The 19,580-nt window shown below is 39.4% G+C and overlaps 1 protein-coding gene across 1 annotated transcript; it reads right to left on the bottom strand.

The window, feature by feature from the left end:
- Positions 1-2,511: 2,511 nt before the first annotated feature.
- LOC140234792 (transmembrane protein 33-like) lies at positions 2,512-19,264 on the bottom strand. Its single transcript, XM_072314828.1, has 8 exons — positions 19,164-19,264; positions 13,256-13,443; positions 12,315-12,409; positions 11,182-11,369; positions 10,179-10,246; positions 8,177-8,310; positions 6,676-6,759; positions 2,512-4,573 (listed from the first exon to the last, which is right to left on the bottom strand). Exons 2-8 carry the CDS (start codon positions 13,406-13,408, stop codon positions 4,423-4,425), a joined length of 873 nt encoding a protein of 290 aa, XP_072170929.1. The 5' UTR covers positions 13,409-13,443; positions 19,164-19,264; the 3' UTR covers positions 2,512-4,422.
- Between the last annotated feature and the right edge of the window lie 316 nt (positions 19,265-19,580).

The raw sequence follows: 19,580 nt of genomic DNA, 5'->3' as shown, positions 1-19,580 counted from the left end.
ATGTACATAAGCTACAATTGGGTAGAAAGCTGTGCGTATCAAACATTGAGTCTCCCATATCCGGCCAAATCCTATCTGGATGAGCGCCGGTACCAACATGTCTGGATAGGAGAGGTTGGAGTGTACCCATGGGAGACAAACCGGGTGTCTGATGACCGGCACGAGACAGATGGCCATGTTACACTCGGTATCAATTTCTCTCTCATGCCGAGTTTCTTGTGGCTGCATCAGACAGATGAGTGCCATTAAAAGACAGCTTTGAATGCATGTGCAAACCCATGTGGTGACTTCTGAATCGGAATTACTACCAACACATTTTCCTTACCTTATCATGGACCGTGAGTCTAACCTTTGCCATGATCATTTGTCTTGTGAAAATCCAGCAGGTGCAGGTGCAAAAAAAAAGAGAACAAAACGACCCTCACACGATGCGCAAATGCATTTGACATCACATATCACTGACACAGTGTACAATCAAACATGATTTTGGACTGTAGAGTACAAGAGCAATAAGCTTCATCAACAATTGGTTTCATTGATATACCAAGTAACAAAGAAAGCCCTACTTCATATGCAAAAAAAAAAAAAAAAAGATTTAAAAAAAGAGAGAGAAAATAACTGCTCACACCAAATCGGAATATATTTTCACTCACTCTGGAAAAATATACTACATTAATAATGTATATACTAGAGATTATACAATAGAAATTACTTTCAGTTTGATTAAATTTTCTATTGACAAAATTCATAGATTCAATTATTCATACTGTCAATTCGATCCGCTGAGCCAAAACACTTTCAAATTACAAGACAACTCATCTTAAGGTCAGCGGAATGAAATGGTACCCAAAACCACATGCCACTAAATTCAGTACTATCCTTCGCTACATCACACTTCATTATTGGCAAAGACTTCAGAGAATATACACAGTAATGCAGAATCAAAGTTCATTATCTGATCCTGAAGTAAAAGACCACTTCCAAATTATTTGTATAGGGCCCCATTTCTCTCTCTCTCTCTTCTTTCGATCTTTAAAATAACAACAACAACACTTCCAAATGGGTAATGTGTCAAAACACACCCAAATCCACACGTTTCATCCACACTGAAGCACCCAGCTGGCTAGCTGAGTAGCTGATCCTTGGCCAGCTGCCTGTTTTATTTCATTTTCAGAGTCGACACTGTTGGTTGCTATGTTTGGCAAGCTTTAAGGTCATTACAGACAACTATATGTAAATGAGGTATGCACAGACTACCAAATCACAGAAGAGTAGCCTAGGGTGCGTTCGAGCGCTCTAAAGCGAACCAAAGCGAACTGAACTAAAGCGTATCGTACCGTACCATGCCAATTTTGGAGCGTTCGAGCGCTCTGTGGAGAAAGCGTACTCACGAGTTATTTTTAGAAAGGTCACGCTTGTTTGTAGCAAGAATGTCATTCACCCCTGGCGCTTGAACTACTTACAGCTGTCCAGAACAAAGAGAATGATGTTTTTGCATTGTGATGTATGCGCATGATACGCGCATGCTTTACAACGAACTTTTGGTACGCTTTGGTACGCTTTTGGAGCACATCGGGAAGTGGTCCACTTTTGGCTCGGTACAGTACGGTACGGTACACTTTAGGAGCGTTCGAATGCTCCTCTGGCGCGGGTACGGTACGGTACAGTTCGCTTTAGGAGAGCGCTCGAACGCACCCCTACTCTCAGAACCCTAAAGGCTACACGTGTATCTCACTGTTCAGGATATGTGATGAAAATTGGTTAAGTATGGAATTGCTGTAACATCTTATTCTTTCACTTTTTATATGCATTATACAAATATCACGGCTATAGGAAATCTTATAAATTAGTTACCTGTATGCATGTACTAAACTTGCGGTGTCATTTGCTTTTAACTTCATCCTAGCAAAAAATTGTCTAATGTCCTTGTACTGTTTGGAACTACTTAATATTTGTGTGAATATCATTCCAATTGAGAGATGAGAATATCATGTGCAAGTGTACTTGATAAGATGTAGTTACTGTACTTTTATAATTGGTGATAAATACACACAAATAGTTTGATAAGTGGGTGAAATTCTCATCACTATCTGAACAAAAACATTTCAGTTTGCTCTGATGTGTGCTACATAAGAATACAACATTTTCTGCCCTTACAGTGTGTTTTCACTTCCGGGCACCATTCTATTTCTGGACCTAGTCCATGGTTGCATGCCATTAAAACATGTGCAACATAGATGTGTCCTAATTGCCAGAATTCAGCCACACTTAAAGGTCAAGAGCACAGGATTGGCAGCTGTCTTTCGACAGAAAGAGGTCATAACTTTAAATTTCAAATCGCAAAATCCTGTTGGTTGTGCCGGTTTCATGACTCAGTGGACTCTGCTATCTGAATTACTGGACATGGTCAAAGTGTATCTGTACCCTAAAATTTAAATTTGAGCGGTGCAAGAACATGTTCTTAGTACCCTAGGGAAAGTTTTTGCTCATCACAAAAAGCGTCCATTCAATATACGTGCGCGACCAAGCATGCTGCATTAGAGACCAGTTTGCAAAATATCAGCCATACGAAGCCCTTTGGCATGTGCACCTTTCTTCTGCTTGCTTCTGTCTGCAAACATTTATTCTGAATACTTTCTATGAGTATCGCCTCGCTTATTGGAACGCCTGCAAGTATGTGCGTGGATCTGTGAGTTCAAAAAGCGATACCTAACATTGAGGTTTGCATAAAAAGTTACAGAACTACGTAATTGAATACAATCGGTAACACCAGATGACTAGTTTTTGATCAAGGTGCCTGCAATTTTAGGTATTCTGGGACTGATCCTTTTAATTCAGTATCTCTGTATGAGAGCAACCTCACACTCTCGGATTTCTCAGAGATATTACTAATACAATAAACTACAATGTCAGATATCCACATTTTTGTGTACAGATGCACTTCAACTCCCAAAACTGATTTGCAACCACCTGAAATGAGCTCATGTTAACAAAGCAGTCAACACCATAAATGCAGCGTGCACTGTGAAATGTGCCTGATTGTCTACTGTACTTTTGAAGCTCTGACATACATGTACTGTAAAAGTGGTTTCTTTCGGGTACAGATACTTTCGCGGTTTCCATCGGTGCCGACTTTTTTGCGCGTGTTTAAATTCGCGGTCGGCAAAATCTGTAACTTCACAGTCGGCAAAAACTGTTTTATTTTGCATATGAAAACCCAAACAATAATCCAATTATTCTTTGATTTATTAAATAGAAATTAAAATTAAATGCAGGCTTACCTGAAATCCAGTCTCTCGAGTACTTTATAACATGCTTGTACCTACATTGCGCGGTATCGCTGTGTGTGTGTTGACCATCAATACACTCAATGCGCAGAAACTTCGTGTGTGCATGTGCGCAATAGCGTTGTAACAAGCGGTGAGTTCAAAACATTTTTGCGTGATGTTAAATTCGTGGTTCAACCTCAAAGCGCGAAAATAAAACTCCCGCGAAAGAAACCACTTTTACAGTATCTCACTGGAGGATAGCTCCTCGTAAGAAGAGTGGCGTTGAAGATGGCTTCCGGGAGATAAGTTGTACTTGAATAATTTAGAAAGAAAAAAAGTATTGTGCCATTTACATGCGGTCCCATGAATGCACATCCATGTCATGTTTTCTAAATGAAATTTGGAGACATGTAAAGAGCGCTGCAGTCATCCACAATGTCAAGTCTTGCAATCAGATGAGCAAATGCATGTTTAGTATAGACCGTCATGCATAATTTAGGGTTACGGTAAGCTAGGGTGAAAAATTTGTGTACGTCAATGATAATGAGTGGTCACTGTTTTGGCCACATACCCCATAACCTGGATTTTTCTGATTATGTCACTTTTTAACACCAAGCAAGTTATATTTTTTTTTGTCTGCTGTGGTCTTGTGCTCCTTGTAACAGATTGAGTCAGTAAAGGTTTACTTTTGTTGTTGTTGTTGTTGCTTTTTTTAATGACATAAGAGGTAAGCAATGGTGTAGAAACTGAGTTGTTCTTTAGTTTAACACGGGAGTCAATGTATATTGGTGACATCAGCTGTGCACTATCCATTTTTGCTCAAACAAAAATGCAAGGCTCAACAGGGACAGCATGCAATGGCACTTTAAACTGCATGTCACATGATGAGCAATTGACCGACTGTATAGCTAGAATCTTTTTAGGTGTTGTATAATGCGGCATATTCAACTTTCTGGCCTGCCATCTAATAAAAGTGTCTCTCAAACAGACACTCCATGTTTGGTAGCACACAATCCTACCAGTGGTGAACATAAGATTGTACATCTTGACTTCTATTTGTGCTCGCAAATGTGAAGAAGAAGAGGAAACTGAGTTTGTGTATAGAAGAGGCATGATACATCATCCGTTTTGCATCATTTTGCTACTTCCACTCCTACTGCTGAGGGCCTTGCTGGTATGCCTCTGGTGGTGCAAAGCGACTGAGCATCCCGATGCACTTTGTGAGAAAGTTGCTGAGGAAGGTCGGCGTGTTCGGCTGTCGGCAGTACTGCTCCGTCCGTATCCTCAGCTCGTGGAATATTTGCCTGGGAAGGGAGCAAACAAAGAGCAGAACACAGATCAATTCAGCTGCAGTGAATTCATTGTGTCTGGGCGTGAAAAATTTACTACCGTCATCATCGTTTTAAATTCATTTTACCCACTATACGGGGATAAGACATATTTGTTCTTTTATGGCCTATCATAAGGCTGCATCACCGTATAAGTTGTTATTTTCGCAAGGGTTTAATTTTCACAAATTTCTCAAATCACTGTTGGACAGCGAATTCAACATCACATGAAAATGTTGCCATGTGCTAGGGTATTAGTGCTCTTAAATAACAGCTTCTGTGTCCATTCGCGAAAACAACATTTCATGAAAATGTGTGTGACCTCCTTGTTTGCAAAAATACCTGTATGCGAAAATAACAACTAATACAGTATCTGAGATGTATCCATGCGGGTGAGACCAGGGGGGTGTTTCATCAACGCTTGTCAGCGCCGATAACTGTCGGTGCTGACCAATTTCAGCAAAATCCTTGGTTTTGATTCGCTGAGATGCTCTGGTCACTGACTGTTACTATGGTGATTCAAGTTGTCAGCGCCGACAAGCGTTGATGAAACACCCCCCAGGTATCTTAATATTCCCTGCAACTGTCTCTTCCAACATCTAGAAACAAGAGGCTTGTAGCCATCTGTAAGCGGTGACACATTGACGTAATCTAAAGTACCATGAAGTTAATTTTCAAAAAAAAATATCATTTATGCTAAATTATGCTAATTTATACATAATGGTGCTTGAAATCAGACAATTTGGTATAAATTACTAAATAAAGCTCAAAACAGGCACATTTTTGTGTGTAAATATTCTTTTTAGTGTCCTCAGCAAATGTAAGAGAAAAAAGAAATGTGCCATCAGAAAAAATTTCTAAAGTATTTTATTGTCTTTTTAATTTCTTATGTATTTCTGTTTTTCGACTTTGTTTTTCATTGTTTTTTCGATGAAATTTTTCCGCAACATTGTTCTGAACAAGAAAATGTTATTAATTGATTTTAATCAATAAAACCCCAAAATAATCATGCTTTTATGAAATTTGCCAGTAAGCACAGTTTGCATTGAAATTGTACACAAATTCATGTTTTTGAGCAATTTTTGGTCTGACATGCGCATACATATTTATGCACAACTTCGGAACCGCACGCCCGGGCATTGCAAATTTGGTGTCAAAAGATGTGGGAGACTCAAAAGAAAAAAGTCACGAAATGTCGCGGCGATAGCTTTTCGCGATAGCGATACATTGCGCAGAACGTCGATGGGGGGTCTCAGAGGCCCCCCCCGGGCTAGTTAGGGCTAAGAAATATATGATTAAGGACACAAATGGATGTGACTGTATCACCACTTGAAGGAAGCAAGGAAGATGCTAACATATTTAAAGAAAATTTATTTAAAGAAATCTATGGGAAGAACTGAAAATATATCCTAGTAATCAGGTTGCAAAACAAACAAACCAAAATAGGAGTTTTATAACATTTTAAACAATATTTGTCTCTTGCATTTCGCATACCAATCTTCACAAAAGCTTGCAAAAGATTTGAGGAAAATCTCTCTCCATCGGAGCTACAAAAGTAATCATCTTGAAAAAAACAATTTACTGTATATGCTAAATATTTCCCAATGTTTTTATTTTTGTGAAATTTGAGAATTTAAAAACATGCGAAAATATCAACTGTGATCCCGGCATGAACTTGACCTGCTTGCATACATTTCCCATCCAGTATTGTACTCTACAATTGCAAATTCAACCACTCGCAAAACTGTTAGGAAGTCCCTACTCACAAAATTTAATCATGTGCATATGAATTTTGCTCGCCTTCACTTTTATTCTGATAAGCCAAAAATCTATCTGGTTCAAAAATTTCAATTCATTCTACCTTAACACAGACTTTTTTTTTGGGGGGGGGGATACAGACGTTCAAACATCAAATGGCAAATAAGAGATCTAATAGTTTTTTACTAGACAAATATTTCCAACTTTGATGTGATGTGATCAGTGTTTAAAAAAAACAAAACAAAACACTGTAGACCCAAAATTTTACTCTTTCAAGCAAGTCTTACTACAACGGTATAAAAATATCGAGTTTCTCATACCTGCAGTATGGATTCCGTCTTGATGCGTAGCGGAATGTCAAAAACCTGAAGTAGATGATGGGTGCAATCAGACTCACACGACCGCTGGAGGAAAAAAAAAAGGAAGAAAAAGTTTGACATAAGACTTGATTCATTATTCAAATTAATGAGCATTTACATCAAGTTGCATCTATTGCAACTGATTGGCATATTACCCTACCATGATGTCAGTAAGGACAGTGTTTCAGTGTTTTAGTAGCACCCATGATAAAAGAAATCATACCCACACACACTCAAGAGATTATAGATTTGAGTCCAACCAAGTATCTATGTATGCCCATTATTATTATTTTTTTTTTTTTGTGTCATGACTACTACTAAGACACTGAATACTCGGTTCTTATTCACATCAGTTCATTATGTAACACACTTTCATATCCAGCTATAAAGGATATTGTGTGATGCTATACATAATCTGATGACTTATCACTATTTCTGGTAGATGTCACAAGCATCATACAGTCACCAAGGCAACACTGTGTGTATTGGTATGGTAACAACTGCATTGATAGCAAGCTTTCCCTCCACCTCCCCCACATCCATCCCACCCGCCCCCACCCCCCCCCCCCCCAAAAAAAAAGGTTGGTGTTGTTGTTGTTGCATCGTGTGTGAAATTGCATAATAGAAGAGGCTTGAATATCTTCAGGGAAGTGTGACAACGTTAATGTCCTTGATGTAAGCTGATCAGAGTCAAGAACAGACCTACGCTTTAAAGAAACACCTGAATAAAAGCTAATGCATTGCCTGGAACACACAAATGACAAGTACTGTGGGAATTAAAGAACAGGTCACATCAACAGGAGAGATGTTCATTTCAAAATTTTTTTTATTACTTTGTATTGAGATGCCTAAAATAAGAGATATTAGACCACAAGATGAACACAGACTGCTTACAACCTCACCAACTTTGTCCAAATTTGCAACAACACCTGCTGAAATGTTATTTCCATTTTCCTGCTTTCATTTAAGCAAACTTCTTTTAACATGGTAATTGATTACTGAAACCATTGAGACTTTAGGCAATAGTTGATGTGAATTGTAAATAGCTTCTGTATTGAATCATGTCATCCTTGTATTGTACATCGTCGCTGGGGTGACAAGACCTCGTATCTCAAAAATGTCAAAAAAATTTTTTTTAGCTTAATGGTCAAATAATGGGTCAAGTGATGTCTTGGCCAAATCCTAACTGTCTTACTCCAAAAATGAAGCCACCATGACATGTCAAAGAGAAGGCTTTCCCATTCACTATAGTGCTTTGGCCGCCATGTTTTTTCGCTCTCCTGAACATTTGACAATTTTGAGGTACGAGGTTTTGTCACCCCAGCGACGACATGTTTGCTACTGTATTTGCAGATTTCTTTCCGTTTCTGTTTCATTGCTCTTATTACAGCAACTGTCCTTGTCTCTTTGTTATGCGACCAAGCCCTGATGCAATGCCATGGTTCCCGCTGCCCATACTCACGTCGCCATCATGAATACGAGAATCGGCATGATGAGGATCTCATCGAATGCGATGAAGCGCAGGATGTCCACCTGGTGGCTGATGACCTTGTCCACCATTCTACGCACAAACGGGACACTGTCTGGTCCCACCATCTGACCACAAAGAACAATAGAAAGAAATCAAATATGCAAATCAGCACATCTGTCAGTCACACAGTTACCATATCAGTTTGCAAAGACCTTTTAGTAAGCAAATGGGCCTCGCTGATGGGGCAAGAGTTCGGCAAGTTTTGCCTACTGATTATTCCTTGCACTCAGCTATTGTGGCTCGGTGGATACAACCACAGTTTATCAATCATGAGGTTCCCAGTTCAAGTCCCCTGGCAGCAGTGTTTGCACCCCCAGGCAAGACACTTTAATCCCCACTGCCTCATCCTTTGATGGGACCTACAGCTGTAAGTCTCATAGCATCTCGCTCAAAAGCATTTAAGTGCTCCCTTATGGCCATGTGAATTAAATTCAACACTCTCCAACCAAGTTCCCAGGGGGCACAAGAATGAACCCAAATAATTAATATTTTCTTTTTTCGATTTATTTATTTATTTATTTATCTATTTATCTTTATTTTTATTTTTATTTATTTATTTATTTTTTTTTTGGGGGGGGGGGGATGTTGCTGTTGATGGTTAAACTTGCATCATTGCAGGTTATGGGGTAAATTGGACATTGTATTTGTACCCAGGGTATGTAAATACAGTGCACTCCCGTTATAACGAAATGCTCGGGACCGGCAGTTTTCTTTCGTTATAACGAAATTTCGTTATAACCGAACAAATACAATATATAACGAAAACAAGGAACCACGTATATATATCTTATTATGTTTGCCGAATACTCATCATACACTGCAAAGCTATGTGAAATGTGATGGGATAACTGTCATGGGTGTATGCAAGGGGGGGTCGGGAGGGTCGTACGACCCCCCCAAAATTTTCAAAAGGTCCACTTTTTGTAAAAGACATTTTTGTTTTTTGAGGGCTTTTTACTCTATATAGGCCTACAACAGGGAAAAAAAGTGACCGGTGTTCCAGCAAATTGTCAAAAACCTCGTAAATTTCATAACTTAGTTTTAATATGCCATGATTTACCTTATTTCTAAGCCGCACTGCCATGCCGAAAAATTCACTTTTGTATGCACCAAATGGCCCCATTTTAAGATATAAAATTCAAAAACTCCCTACCGTGGGAGGGGGGACACCCCCCTCCCACACCCTCCCCCCGCTCGGTCGCTCCGCTCCCTCGCAAAGGTAAAGGTCCAAAAATTTTGATTACGACCCCCCCAGAAAAAATCCTGGATACACCCCTGACTGTATTACAATAATAAACGCAAGTTCCCCTCAGAAACTGTGCGTGACACAAGGAGCGAACACACAGTGTTGTGAAGCGTTCACCCATGCAGAGACGCTATAAATGCTTGTTCCGCTACGTATTTTCGAAAGCGATCCGCATTTCGTTATAACGGAGCACATCTCTTTTGTTTTTCTTTGTCTGTGGCGCTCGGAAAAGACTTCGTTATAACGGAAATTTCGCTATAACCGTGTTCGTTATAAGCGAATTTTGTACCATAGACTTTAATGGTGATAATTTTGGGACCAGAAGATTTACTTCGTTATAACGAAATTTCGTTATAACCGTGTTCGTTGTAACGGGAGTGCACTGTACTGCTAAAAATGCAATGAAAGACTCGAACCCATTTCAAATACAAGATCTTCAGATGCAGCACTCCAATTGAAGCTTTTTTTTCTTTCTTTTTGTTCTGTTTCATGTAAATGTCACAGTCTTGTACTTACAGTTCAAGTGAGCATGTTACTATTAGAATGAATATAAATTACACATTTAAACTGAAACCTGATAATGGCGAGTCAAAATGAAGACAAGACAATACTTGACTCCTTGAATACTATGCAACTGATGTAAATTTCACATGCAGAGTGTGGTATTTTTTCCTTCCTTTCACTCACATTGGCAAGCTTCTTGGTGAAACTTGATGAATGCAGGACAGCAAAGAGGAACACCGGTGTCAGCACAACTGGATGATTTCTTGTTCAGGAAAATTTGGCACACAGAATGATTCTGAAAAGTACACCACAATTAATGTGCCTGTGCTTTGGCGATTTCCTAGAGGTTATAGTGCGCAGTTGATGCTATCTGTGAAAAGCATTTAACCTGGACACCATATCTTCAGAGTAGAATTCATGGATTTCTAGATAGACAGATATATGAAAACAGAGACTGCTGTTGTATCACATTACCAATATGTTGCCCATAATGTTTCTTGATTACGACAGAGACACATGCCTCACTTGCATGTCTACCCTGCTGGTAATATACACAAGATAAGACAGTCACAAACTACTTACATACTTACTTTCAGAAAACACAACAAATTGACATATTGGTACATAACACTAGATTGTCTCTTCCATATGTTTAGAATACATAACCCTTCAATCCTTCCTTCTACCTCATGTACACACTCTTCTTATTTCTGTGTCTTTGACCGAGTTGGAAAATGTAATAAATGATGAAATAACTTGCCCTTGCAGAAACATGTTCTCTCAATGCCTGGGTAGAAAACCTAAATCATAAATTTTCAGCATCTTAGTTGGCCCTAACAAAAGTTTGGTTGCTCCCACCCTAGTCAATGGTCAGCTGAGCAGACAGTCAGTTTGACAGTAAATATGGGTAAAATTACGTTTCAACATACCATCTTGAATTATCTGATGGTTGGTCCATAAATCTGTAGCCTAGTTATTCAGTCAATCTGCTTGGTTTGTTGATAGCATTTAATCAGTGAGTCAGTTGGTCATCTAGTCAACAAGTCAGTAAACCTACTTCTTCTTCGAAGTTACAGCCTGTCTACTTGCTATACACCTGTGATCCACAACAGATAACCATGAGTGACTCACTGATTAAGGCAGTAATAACTGATCTCCCTCATAGACAAGCTGAAAGAAAGGATACAGGTGAGTGGGTAGCTGTTGATGAAGATGAGCGAGTAGAGGAGATTATGGCAGGAATCCTCCAGCAGGAGCTGGGCCAGGTACACCCGGTTGAACTGGAGGGGAGGCATGCGCTGGTGGAGCCTCAGGGCACTGGTCAGACCATTGAGGATCAGGGCCCGCTGGTAGCAGCTGAGACTGGCGGCATGGCTAGTGGTGATGAGGGTAGGGGGGTGGTTGGGGATAAGGGGGGGGGGATTAGTACACACTGGTGATACACTCGTAGCACAGGCTCAGTGCTGACTTGGAAGTACAATATTACAAATGGCACACAGGTCTGAGTGCATCAGTCGGAATTGTGTGCATAGGGATAACTATGGAATATTTAGGTTAAATTCCATAGCCACCGCATGCATACTATTCCAACTGATGCACGAAAAGACATTGGGGACAATTTTCTTGCCAGAAGTCCATTTTTCGATCATGTGTTCCCTGAGATAGCAAATTTACTGGATGCATTCCCTTTTGGCTTGCCATTGACAAAAGCCCAAAAACCATGCATCCAATGCTTCAAAATCATGCATCCAGTAATTACTGGATGCTTGGCAAAAGTACTGGATGCACAATTTTTTAGCCAATGGGCTTCTCTTACTGAGTGCATGAATGCTTGCTTAGTGCACGATAACTTGTTTATGATTGTGAGGCAGCCTGCGGCCAGTAAAAAAATTAACACACAGCTCTCGACCAATGATATTGTTCCCCTTTTTAATTTTGCTAGAATTTTCCAAATTCATGAAATTCTTCCGTCGAATGTGGGCCAATCGGTCAGTCAGTTGCAAAAGCTGCATCACTTTGGTGATCCCTCGCATTTATCCCCGAGTTGAATCATCCTTCGGGTTTATGCCAGGTTCAAGTGTATACGTGTGTGTCACACAAAAACACACTGCTATAGCTTCTGACCATCCGAGCATTGAGAATTTAGGGTTTCTGGGACGAACACTGAACTAGGGCTTTCTATAGCTCAGTCGGTAGAGCACTGGGCTAGCAATCCGGAGGTCTCAAGTTCGAATCCCGATAGAATCCCGTTTTCTTTGCTCAATTTTCCACTAATAAAGTTGTAAATCAGGTGATAATGATAAGGACTATACGACTCACCCAAATAGTGGCAGAATGTAGAGAATACTGCACAGGATGGTACCAATCCTTGAGGCCCATAATGCAGCATCCACCTTATATGTCATCAGATAGGTCTGCCAGTGAAAATGTAAAATCAGAGGCAAACTTTCATAATCTCTCTCATTAGAAACTATGTATGCAATGACAAAAAATTCATATCAATAAAGAAGTAGATAACTATCACATCATTTTCCTTCATATCAAATGAAAAACAAACAAACAAACAAGTTTGATCTACTTGCTAAACAGAGACTAATAACTGAAATATAGATATCCTCCTGAGGAGAGGCACTGAACATGGTGACACAAAGTCACAGTTTAAAGCATATATATTATATAATCTGGTAAAGAGTGCAGCTAATGATTCCCATTCAATTATCTTCTGATTTCATGTACTCCAATAAGCCAGTTCGCAGGTTCCACTTTGCGAATGAGCAGAAAAAACATGTTATTTGGACCAACAGGCATGTTGGTTTTTTAATTCACTGGGATAAGCATCTGTGATGTATTATTGATTATTCATGTAATCCTTATAAATGCTGCTTGCTAGCATATCCACCTTACAGCAAAAGTAGTATTTGGCAATATCAATAGAAAGACATTGTCAATACATCTAATAGAAGATAATGAAATGGATGCTTCCCCCAGGTGTTAAAGGATCATTCTGGTCATCTGGTCTGTGCAAGTTCATTCTTTGTTTGAGCAGGATTGATGAATACCATAAATTGTTGCATAAAGCTTATACATCATGTCGCCCTGAAAGCGAGTGAAGTGCCCCTAACCGACCGAGAAAAAAGAAAGGTCATTCGGACCAATGTGCCCATGAGCTAACTCCAATCTGGTTTATTCAGCATGGTACCAGTAGAGGAAATATCAGTCCGATTAACGGTGCCATTACAAAAATCCAGAACTGTGCTCACCATAACTTTACTGGCCCCTGACTGCTCCCCGCCAGCAGAGCTTGGCCCATCACTGCCATTGGATCCCGAGGATGATGATGATGATGATGTTGTACCGCTGGACTGCGAACTGGTGAATGCAGCATCATCGTTTACTTCCTCTATGGTAGGCATGGTAGCACTCCTTCACGTCTCAAATGGAAGATATCCTGGGAATGATGTGAGGCTCAGTCTAGTACTAAATAAGATTTGGAACATTCACAATTATGATTCTTTTTGTAAATATAGAAAATGACTCGTGACTACTGTATACGCCATATATTTTGCGAGTCTAAATTTTTCGCGAATCAGGAATTCCCGACGATTTCACGAGATCATGGAGTCTTGTACTGAATGGAGAAGAGTACACGGGTACGTCACATTCACATCAGGATCAGAGTCAATATTTTCGCGTGTCTTTAATTTTGCGAATAGCACCCGACTCGCATAATTTGCGAAAATAAAAACCTCGCAAAATATTTGGCGTATACATACAGTATTACAAAAAGTATACCAGCTCTAACTATAACTTTTTTTTTATGGTGACCATCTGTGGTTGAAATCAGTCCATAAGACTACAATCACTGAGTTTCTGTCAAAATACATGTACATGTACATGAAAGTTGTTTGGCTAGGTTTTGATGGAAAGCTGACATCTACTGCTCCTGGGCCCAGTTGCGATAAACTCCCAAAAATACATGCAAGTCTGCCAACCAATTTGTATGCAAAACTTTGCATTTAAACACAAGTCAATTGCGGGAAGGACATTTGACTTCATACAATGTATGCAAATATCAAACACAACTTTGCATTTGATTCTGATCAAACAGAAAGTTTGGGGCAACAGACTGTATTTACATTTGATGCAAGTTGCATCAACTTTCTAGCAATGAGTAACTATACACAGCCCTGTCACAGCACAGCTATTTGGTAGGCGGCAGCTAAACTAGCAATGCAATGCGGTCCGTACCCTGACAATTAATTTATCACATAATTTTACTGACATAGACAGAAAAATCTGTCTGTTGGAAGAGTCTTTTATAATTTTTTTAAATTTTATCGGCTCTCTTAGGGATTCTGTGAAGCCAGACGCAGTCTCCATGGAACATATCCCCGACGACCAGATACAGACCGCATTTCAACGCATACATAACACGTTGCGATTGAACCACTGCGATACCGCAAATTCTGGCACAGGTGGCATGCAAAATATAAATATCGCGTAAACGCTCAAGTTATCTCAGAAACTGCTGCCATAGTGGCTGTAGGTGTACAAGCTTTACAGATTCAATGCAAATAAACGGACTAGTTAACTTGGAATGACACAAGTCTATATGCGTTGCCATGCAAATGTACTTGCCTGTTACTTACCCGTTGATCTGCTTGAACTGCTTGAGCGTTTACGCGATATTTGTATTTTGCATGCCACCCGTGCCAGAATTTGCGGCATCGCCATGGTTCAATTGCAACATGTTGTGTATGCGTTGAATCTCTCGCACAGCGTGGAGTACATGGAGTACCGCGCTCTCGTAGTGCGATGTACTATGTATACAGTTTCGCGCGCTAATACATTCACACACGCAGGGCGAGCGCACGGCGCGGTACGTCGCGAATGACGAAGCACGGACATATGGGGTCGAACAATGAGTACAGGCGTTCGAACGATGATCGCAACGCAGGCGTTCGGATCATGCACGCTATTTTGCTTCCGCAATTTAGGATGTCGAACATTGGGTAACTTGCTTTAGACCCGTTTGCTGGCTAATTTCAGCAGCAGAACGTGCTCCTACTCCTCCGCCAGGCACACGCACACACATATGCATGCGACAAGTAGTGTCCGAATATTTGTTATTTCTGCATGCACTCAGCAGAGTTTACTGCAATGATTTCATTATGACCAAAGTTGCATTGTCTATTAATGATGACGTGACATCACTGAGAAGATAAAATTCAAAAACCTAGGCTATGCTGTGAGTGTAAGTTGAATATCGGCACTAGCACGCGCACCATGGCATCAGGTTCGACCTCCCGTGCGTGCGTGCCAAGGTAAGGCTTAACGATCTGGCGGCCATTTGTCTTGATTTGTTTTCCGACCATAGTCACATCAGGCCTAAATGTTAATGTACTGTAGAACGAGGGACTTTCTACCCCAGCCCAGACTCTACTGCCAGCTCCAGCTGCTAGCCGCTAGCTGCATGCATGTTAACTATACACAGCCCAGTCGCCGCTGTACATACGTAGCGCGACAGGGCTGTACCAACAAAGCTCCAAACACGAAGAGGGTCCAACGATCGCATGCGATCGGATTGAATTTTGATACTTTAGATCATTCTTTTGTCACTTCAAACTCATCTGACGAACAAAATGATAATGAGACTTCATATCTATGGGCATTTCCACGGTAACTCACGTTACATTTTGAACTCAAAATTAGGTTGTTGAGATCAATATCCTTAAAACCTAATTAGTGATATGAGTTACTATATGTGAATGAGTATCATGCACCTCCATCCTACCTCACAGCAACATTACATCCACAGACTCTTATGAGAACTATGAGAAAAAACACTACAAATGTCGGTTACTCACGTTACATAATTTGGACATGCAAAAATTTGGCATGTCTTATATTCAAAAGTTTCCTCAAACAAGAAACAGAGAGACTTTAAAGTCTATTGTGTCAAAGTCATGGACTAACAACATACATCACCGAGTATGGTAAAAATTTGAATTGTCTTACATTCTCCAGGTATCGTCATGTGAAGCGGTAACTCACGTTACGGTAACTCACGTTACAGTTTGTCCACATGATCACAAGACAATTTTTTGTCTTAATAATCCAAAGAAAACTTACCAAGACAACTTTTTTCACAAACAAAATCCATGAATAAAGAATCTAAATCAATTTGAACATTGATCTGACAGTAATTAATCCCATTTTATCCATGAGATTACCAAAAGGCAGGAAACTTTACATTTAGAATACCAACTTGAAGATAAATTCATTTTTAATTCAGTCGTTTTCCAAGCTTTCATTTGTACTGAGACAAAAATTGTATTCAACAAAATGATATGAAACAGAGTCTATTTCATTAAATTACACTCTTTTCCTGATAACAAATGCATCAGAAATTGAGGGTTTAATTGAGAATTTGATTTGATTGTTTTTTTATTTTACTAGATTTAAATGGATTTCAGGCTATGTAGATAAAACAAGTCATCCATAAACTATTCCATTTAATATACTGAGTCATGAGACTAGAGACCTGTACATGTAGTCTGTGGAGAGTTTAAAGGTTCAGAAATGAAATATTTCAATAAATCTTTTAACTTTTAAACAATGCAATTTATATTCCAATTATTTTATAATTGTTTGAATTACTCAATAATCAATTGTTTGTATGTTTGATTTGTTTACAAATTCTTATACGAAACTGGTACAGAAATTAGACTTGAATTACAGAAACTGCAGATAAGTTTTAGTTATCTGCTACCAGTATTGATCAGTTTAATAAAACATGTTCATAAATGTTTTAGCCTTAAAAAACAATGGCTTTGGTCTATAAAATGTCAAGTAGCCATTATTCAAATTGTACATACAAGTAAAAAGTATATATACCAGTATTTTCTAGAGTAATCAAGCAGACTGAAGCAGTAAATCCCAATGAAAAACATTAACAGTAAATATTTTGTGATCAGGAGGCTAACTATTAATATCACAAAATGTTGATAGTTTGCTTTAAGGTACATGACTGTCCAGCTCTTAAAGAAAATGTCTGATAATGAGGTTCACATTCAACAAGTTTTTGGTAATAGATCAGCATGTAAAGTAAATTATAGTAAACATTTAAAAGTTTCATTCTAGGATTTTGCAACAATATAGCTAAAACCTCAGAGTAGAATAGTATAAAACACATAAGCGTGTCAAATTCACAATGTTCAGTTCTCAAAAATCTCAGAAAGAACAGCAGGAAGCGAGCTCCAATCTTAAAATTCAGTTCATACATGTAAATGTTTCAGCCTCATGAACAATGGCTTTGGTCTACACAGGTAGGTATAAACTATGAAATGTCAAATAGTAATCACTTGAATTACAAAAACAAGAACTTTTCAAGAGTAATCATGCAGTGATTATCCCAATCAGGAGGCTATTAATAGTTGATAATTTGCTGGAACAAGGTCCATGCAGCTTTAGAAGAAATGTCTTTTAACAACTTTTGTAACAGATCAGTATACATGCACTGTAATACTAAATAGTAAATATGGAACAGTTTCTTTAAGAAGTTAACATGTGATGAACATGTGTAATTAATATATTGTACATGTAGACCAGTTGGTTTGGTGATAGAGAGAGACCAAGAGAATAACAATCTACTGGAAATAGAATCTTAATACAAGAGTTCAGTAATCATGTACTCATTGGTTACTTACAATCACAACCTTCATAATTATCATTTCTTGGTATTAAAGAAAAATCATGTCGGTAACTCACGTTACATTGTGGTAGCTCACGTTACATGGTAACTCACGTTACAATTTTAAGACCTCTGTTATGAGAATTTGAAGCAAAGACTATAAGTCCCATCATATTTCTTGTATGTGTGCTGCATAGTTATTTGATAATCCAAAATACCATGTCTCATTTGGGCATAGTAAAATTGCTAGGTTAAAAAGTTCATGTTTCGGTAACTCACGTTACAGCAGCTTCTTGAGCTATGAAAGAGCACACTGGTGTCCGAAGTACATATCTAATATCGTGGTCTCCACTTTATTTTCTGCTAGATTAATATATTTTTGATTTGTAAAACCAAACAAAGTTTGATTTGAGCCTCAAATATAAAAAATAATCAGAAAGAGCAACAAAAATGCATTTTTAGGGATTTTTAGGTCAAAAAATGCTTTCTGGCTTCAAAAGGTATAAAAATGCACAAAAGGGAACTTTTCTTAAAGGTAAAGTTGGTTTCACACACTTCAAACTATGGCTAACAAAGTAAGATTATCAGTTGTCCTGAAATATGCAGGTAAAATTTTGGTGGTCATGTCGCACAACTCACGGAAATGCCCCTATGCTATGAATATTGAAATTTAGATTTAATAACTTACCTAAAATGATGGTTATATGCAGCATGTGCGAACGGTTCACGAACGGTACATCGTCTTTCACGCCAGGCCATTTCCAATATCCGGGAGGTCACATGATCTGAATGCCCTTTCAAAAGGTCGCGCTGTCGACCGTGCTGCTACACCAACACTCAAACAGCGCATCGCACGTACGCAAAAGATTTCCGCAGAGATCAAGGCGCCATTTTGAATTCTGCAACGATGAACCCTGACGGTGTTAGGGAATCCGCCAGAAAGTATCATTTTTTGGTTCCACGGACTTATCACGAAGGCTCTCAATGGACTTACGAACCTTTTGTAATACAAGCATGCACTTAAGGTGAGTAACGTTTGGTAACGTGTACATTGTTTATAAAGAACGTATAAATTTTCATAAGTTTTGTAGTTGTGTTGTGGTTCCCCACTTTGTAGGTGCCCGCTCGTTGGTCAGACGCTGTATTCGCGTAGCGTATTAACAGCGTCTGGTCGGGCTACATGCATGTATGCTAACTATACACAGCCCAGTCGGCTGTATTCGCACAGCGTATTACAGCGTCTGGTCGGGCTAGCATGTATGCATGCTGTAGTTTGGCATATATACTCAACACAACACAAACAACTATAGACGGACTGTGATTGTTACTGCCAATTCACCGTGTTTGGCCACGTTCATTCATTCGGAGCTAACTTACATGCGATGCGGCAGAACACATTCACACTGGTAGGTCCTGCCAGTCGCAAAGGAAATACCGGATACAAATTACATTTCACATTCCCGGACTATACTTACCGTACAATTCTAAATATCTTCTAAAGTAATTCAATGTAACGACAGGTCACGGTGCTTTTCCTCTCTGTACAACCACTAATTCTCGAATCTTCGGGCCGGTGACGGTGTCACAAAAGTCGGATAGGCCTACGTGTATATAAACAGACACTCCGCTGAAGCATGCATTGCAAATTAAAGTTCGAGTACTCGTGCGATCGTACGCATAGGTAGCTCCTTGCATACACACAGCTAGCGCCGAACAACATAGGAGGGCTCCGTTATCCGGCGGCGCTGCCGAGGGAGCTTGGAATTTTACTTACTAGTATGTGGTCAGTTTCAGTGCCGTATGGCTTTGCTTCGCGAACGAAGATTTAAGGAAGTCCACGTCTGCTGCAGGCTCGAAAGTGACTGATGAGTCCGATGCGGGACAGGCAGGCA

This window comes from Diadema setosum, chromosome 11 (genome assembly GCF_964275005.1).
Source record: "Diadema setosum chromosome 11, eeDiaSeto1, whole genome shotgun sequence".
Lineage (NCBI taxonomy): Eukaryota > Metazoa > Echinodermata > Echinoidea > Diadematoida > Diadematidae > Diadema > Diadema setosum.
Note: the sequence above shows the minus strand (reverse complement) of the source record. Positions and strands in the feature narration are given on the sequence as shown.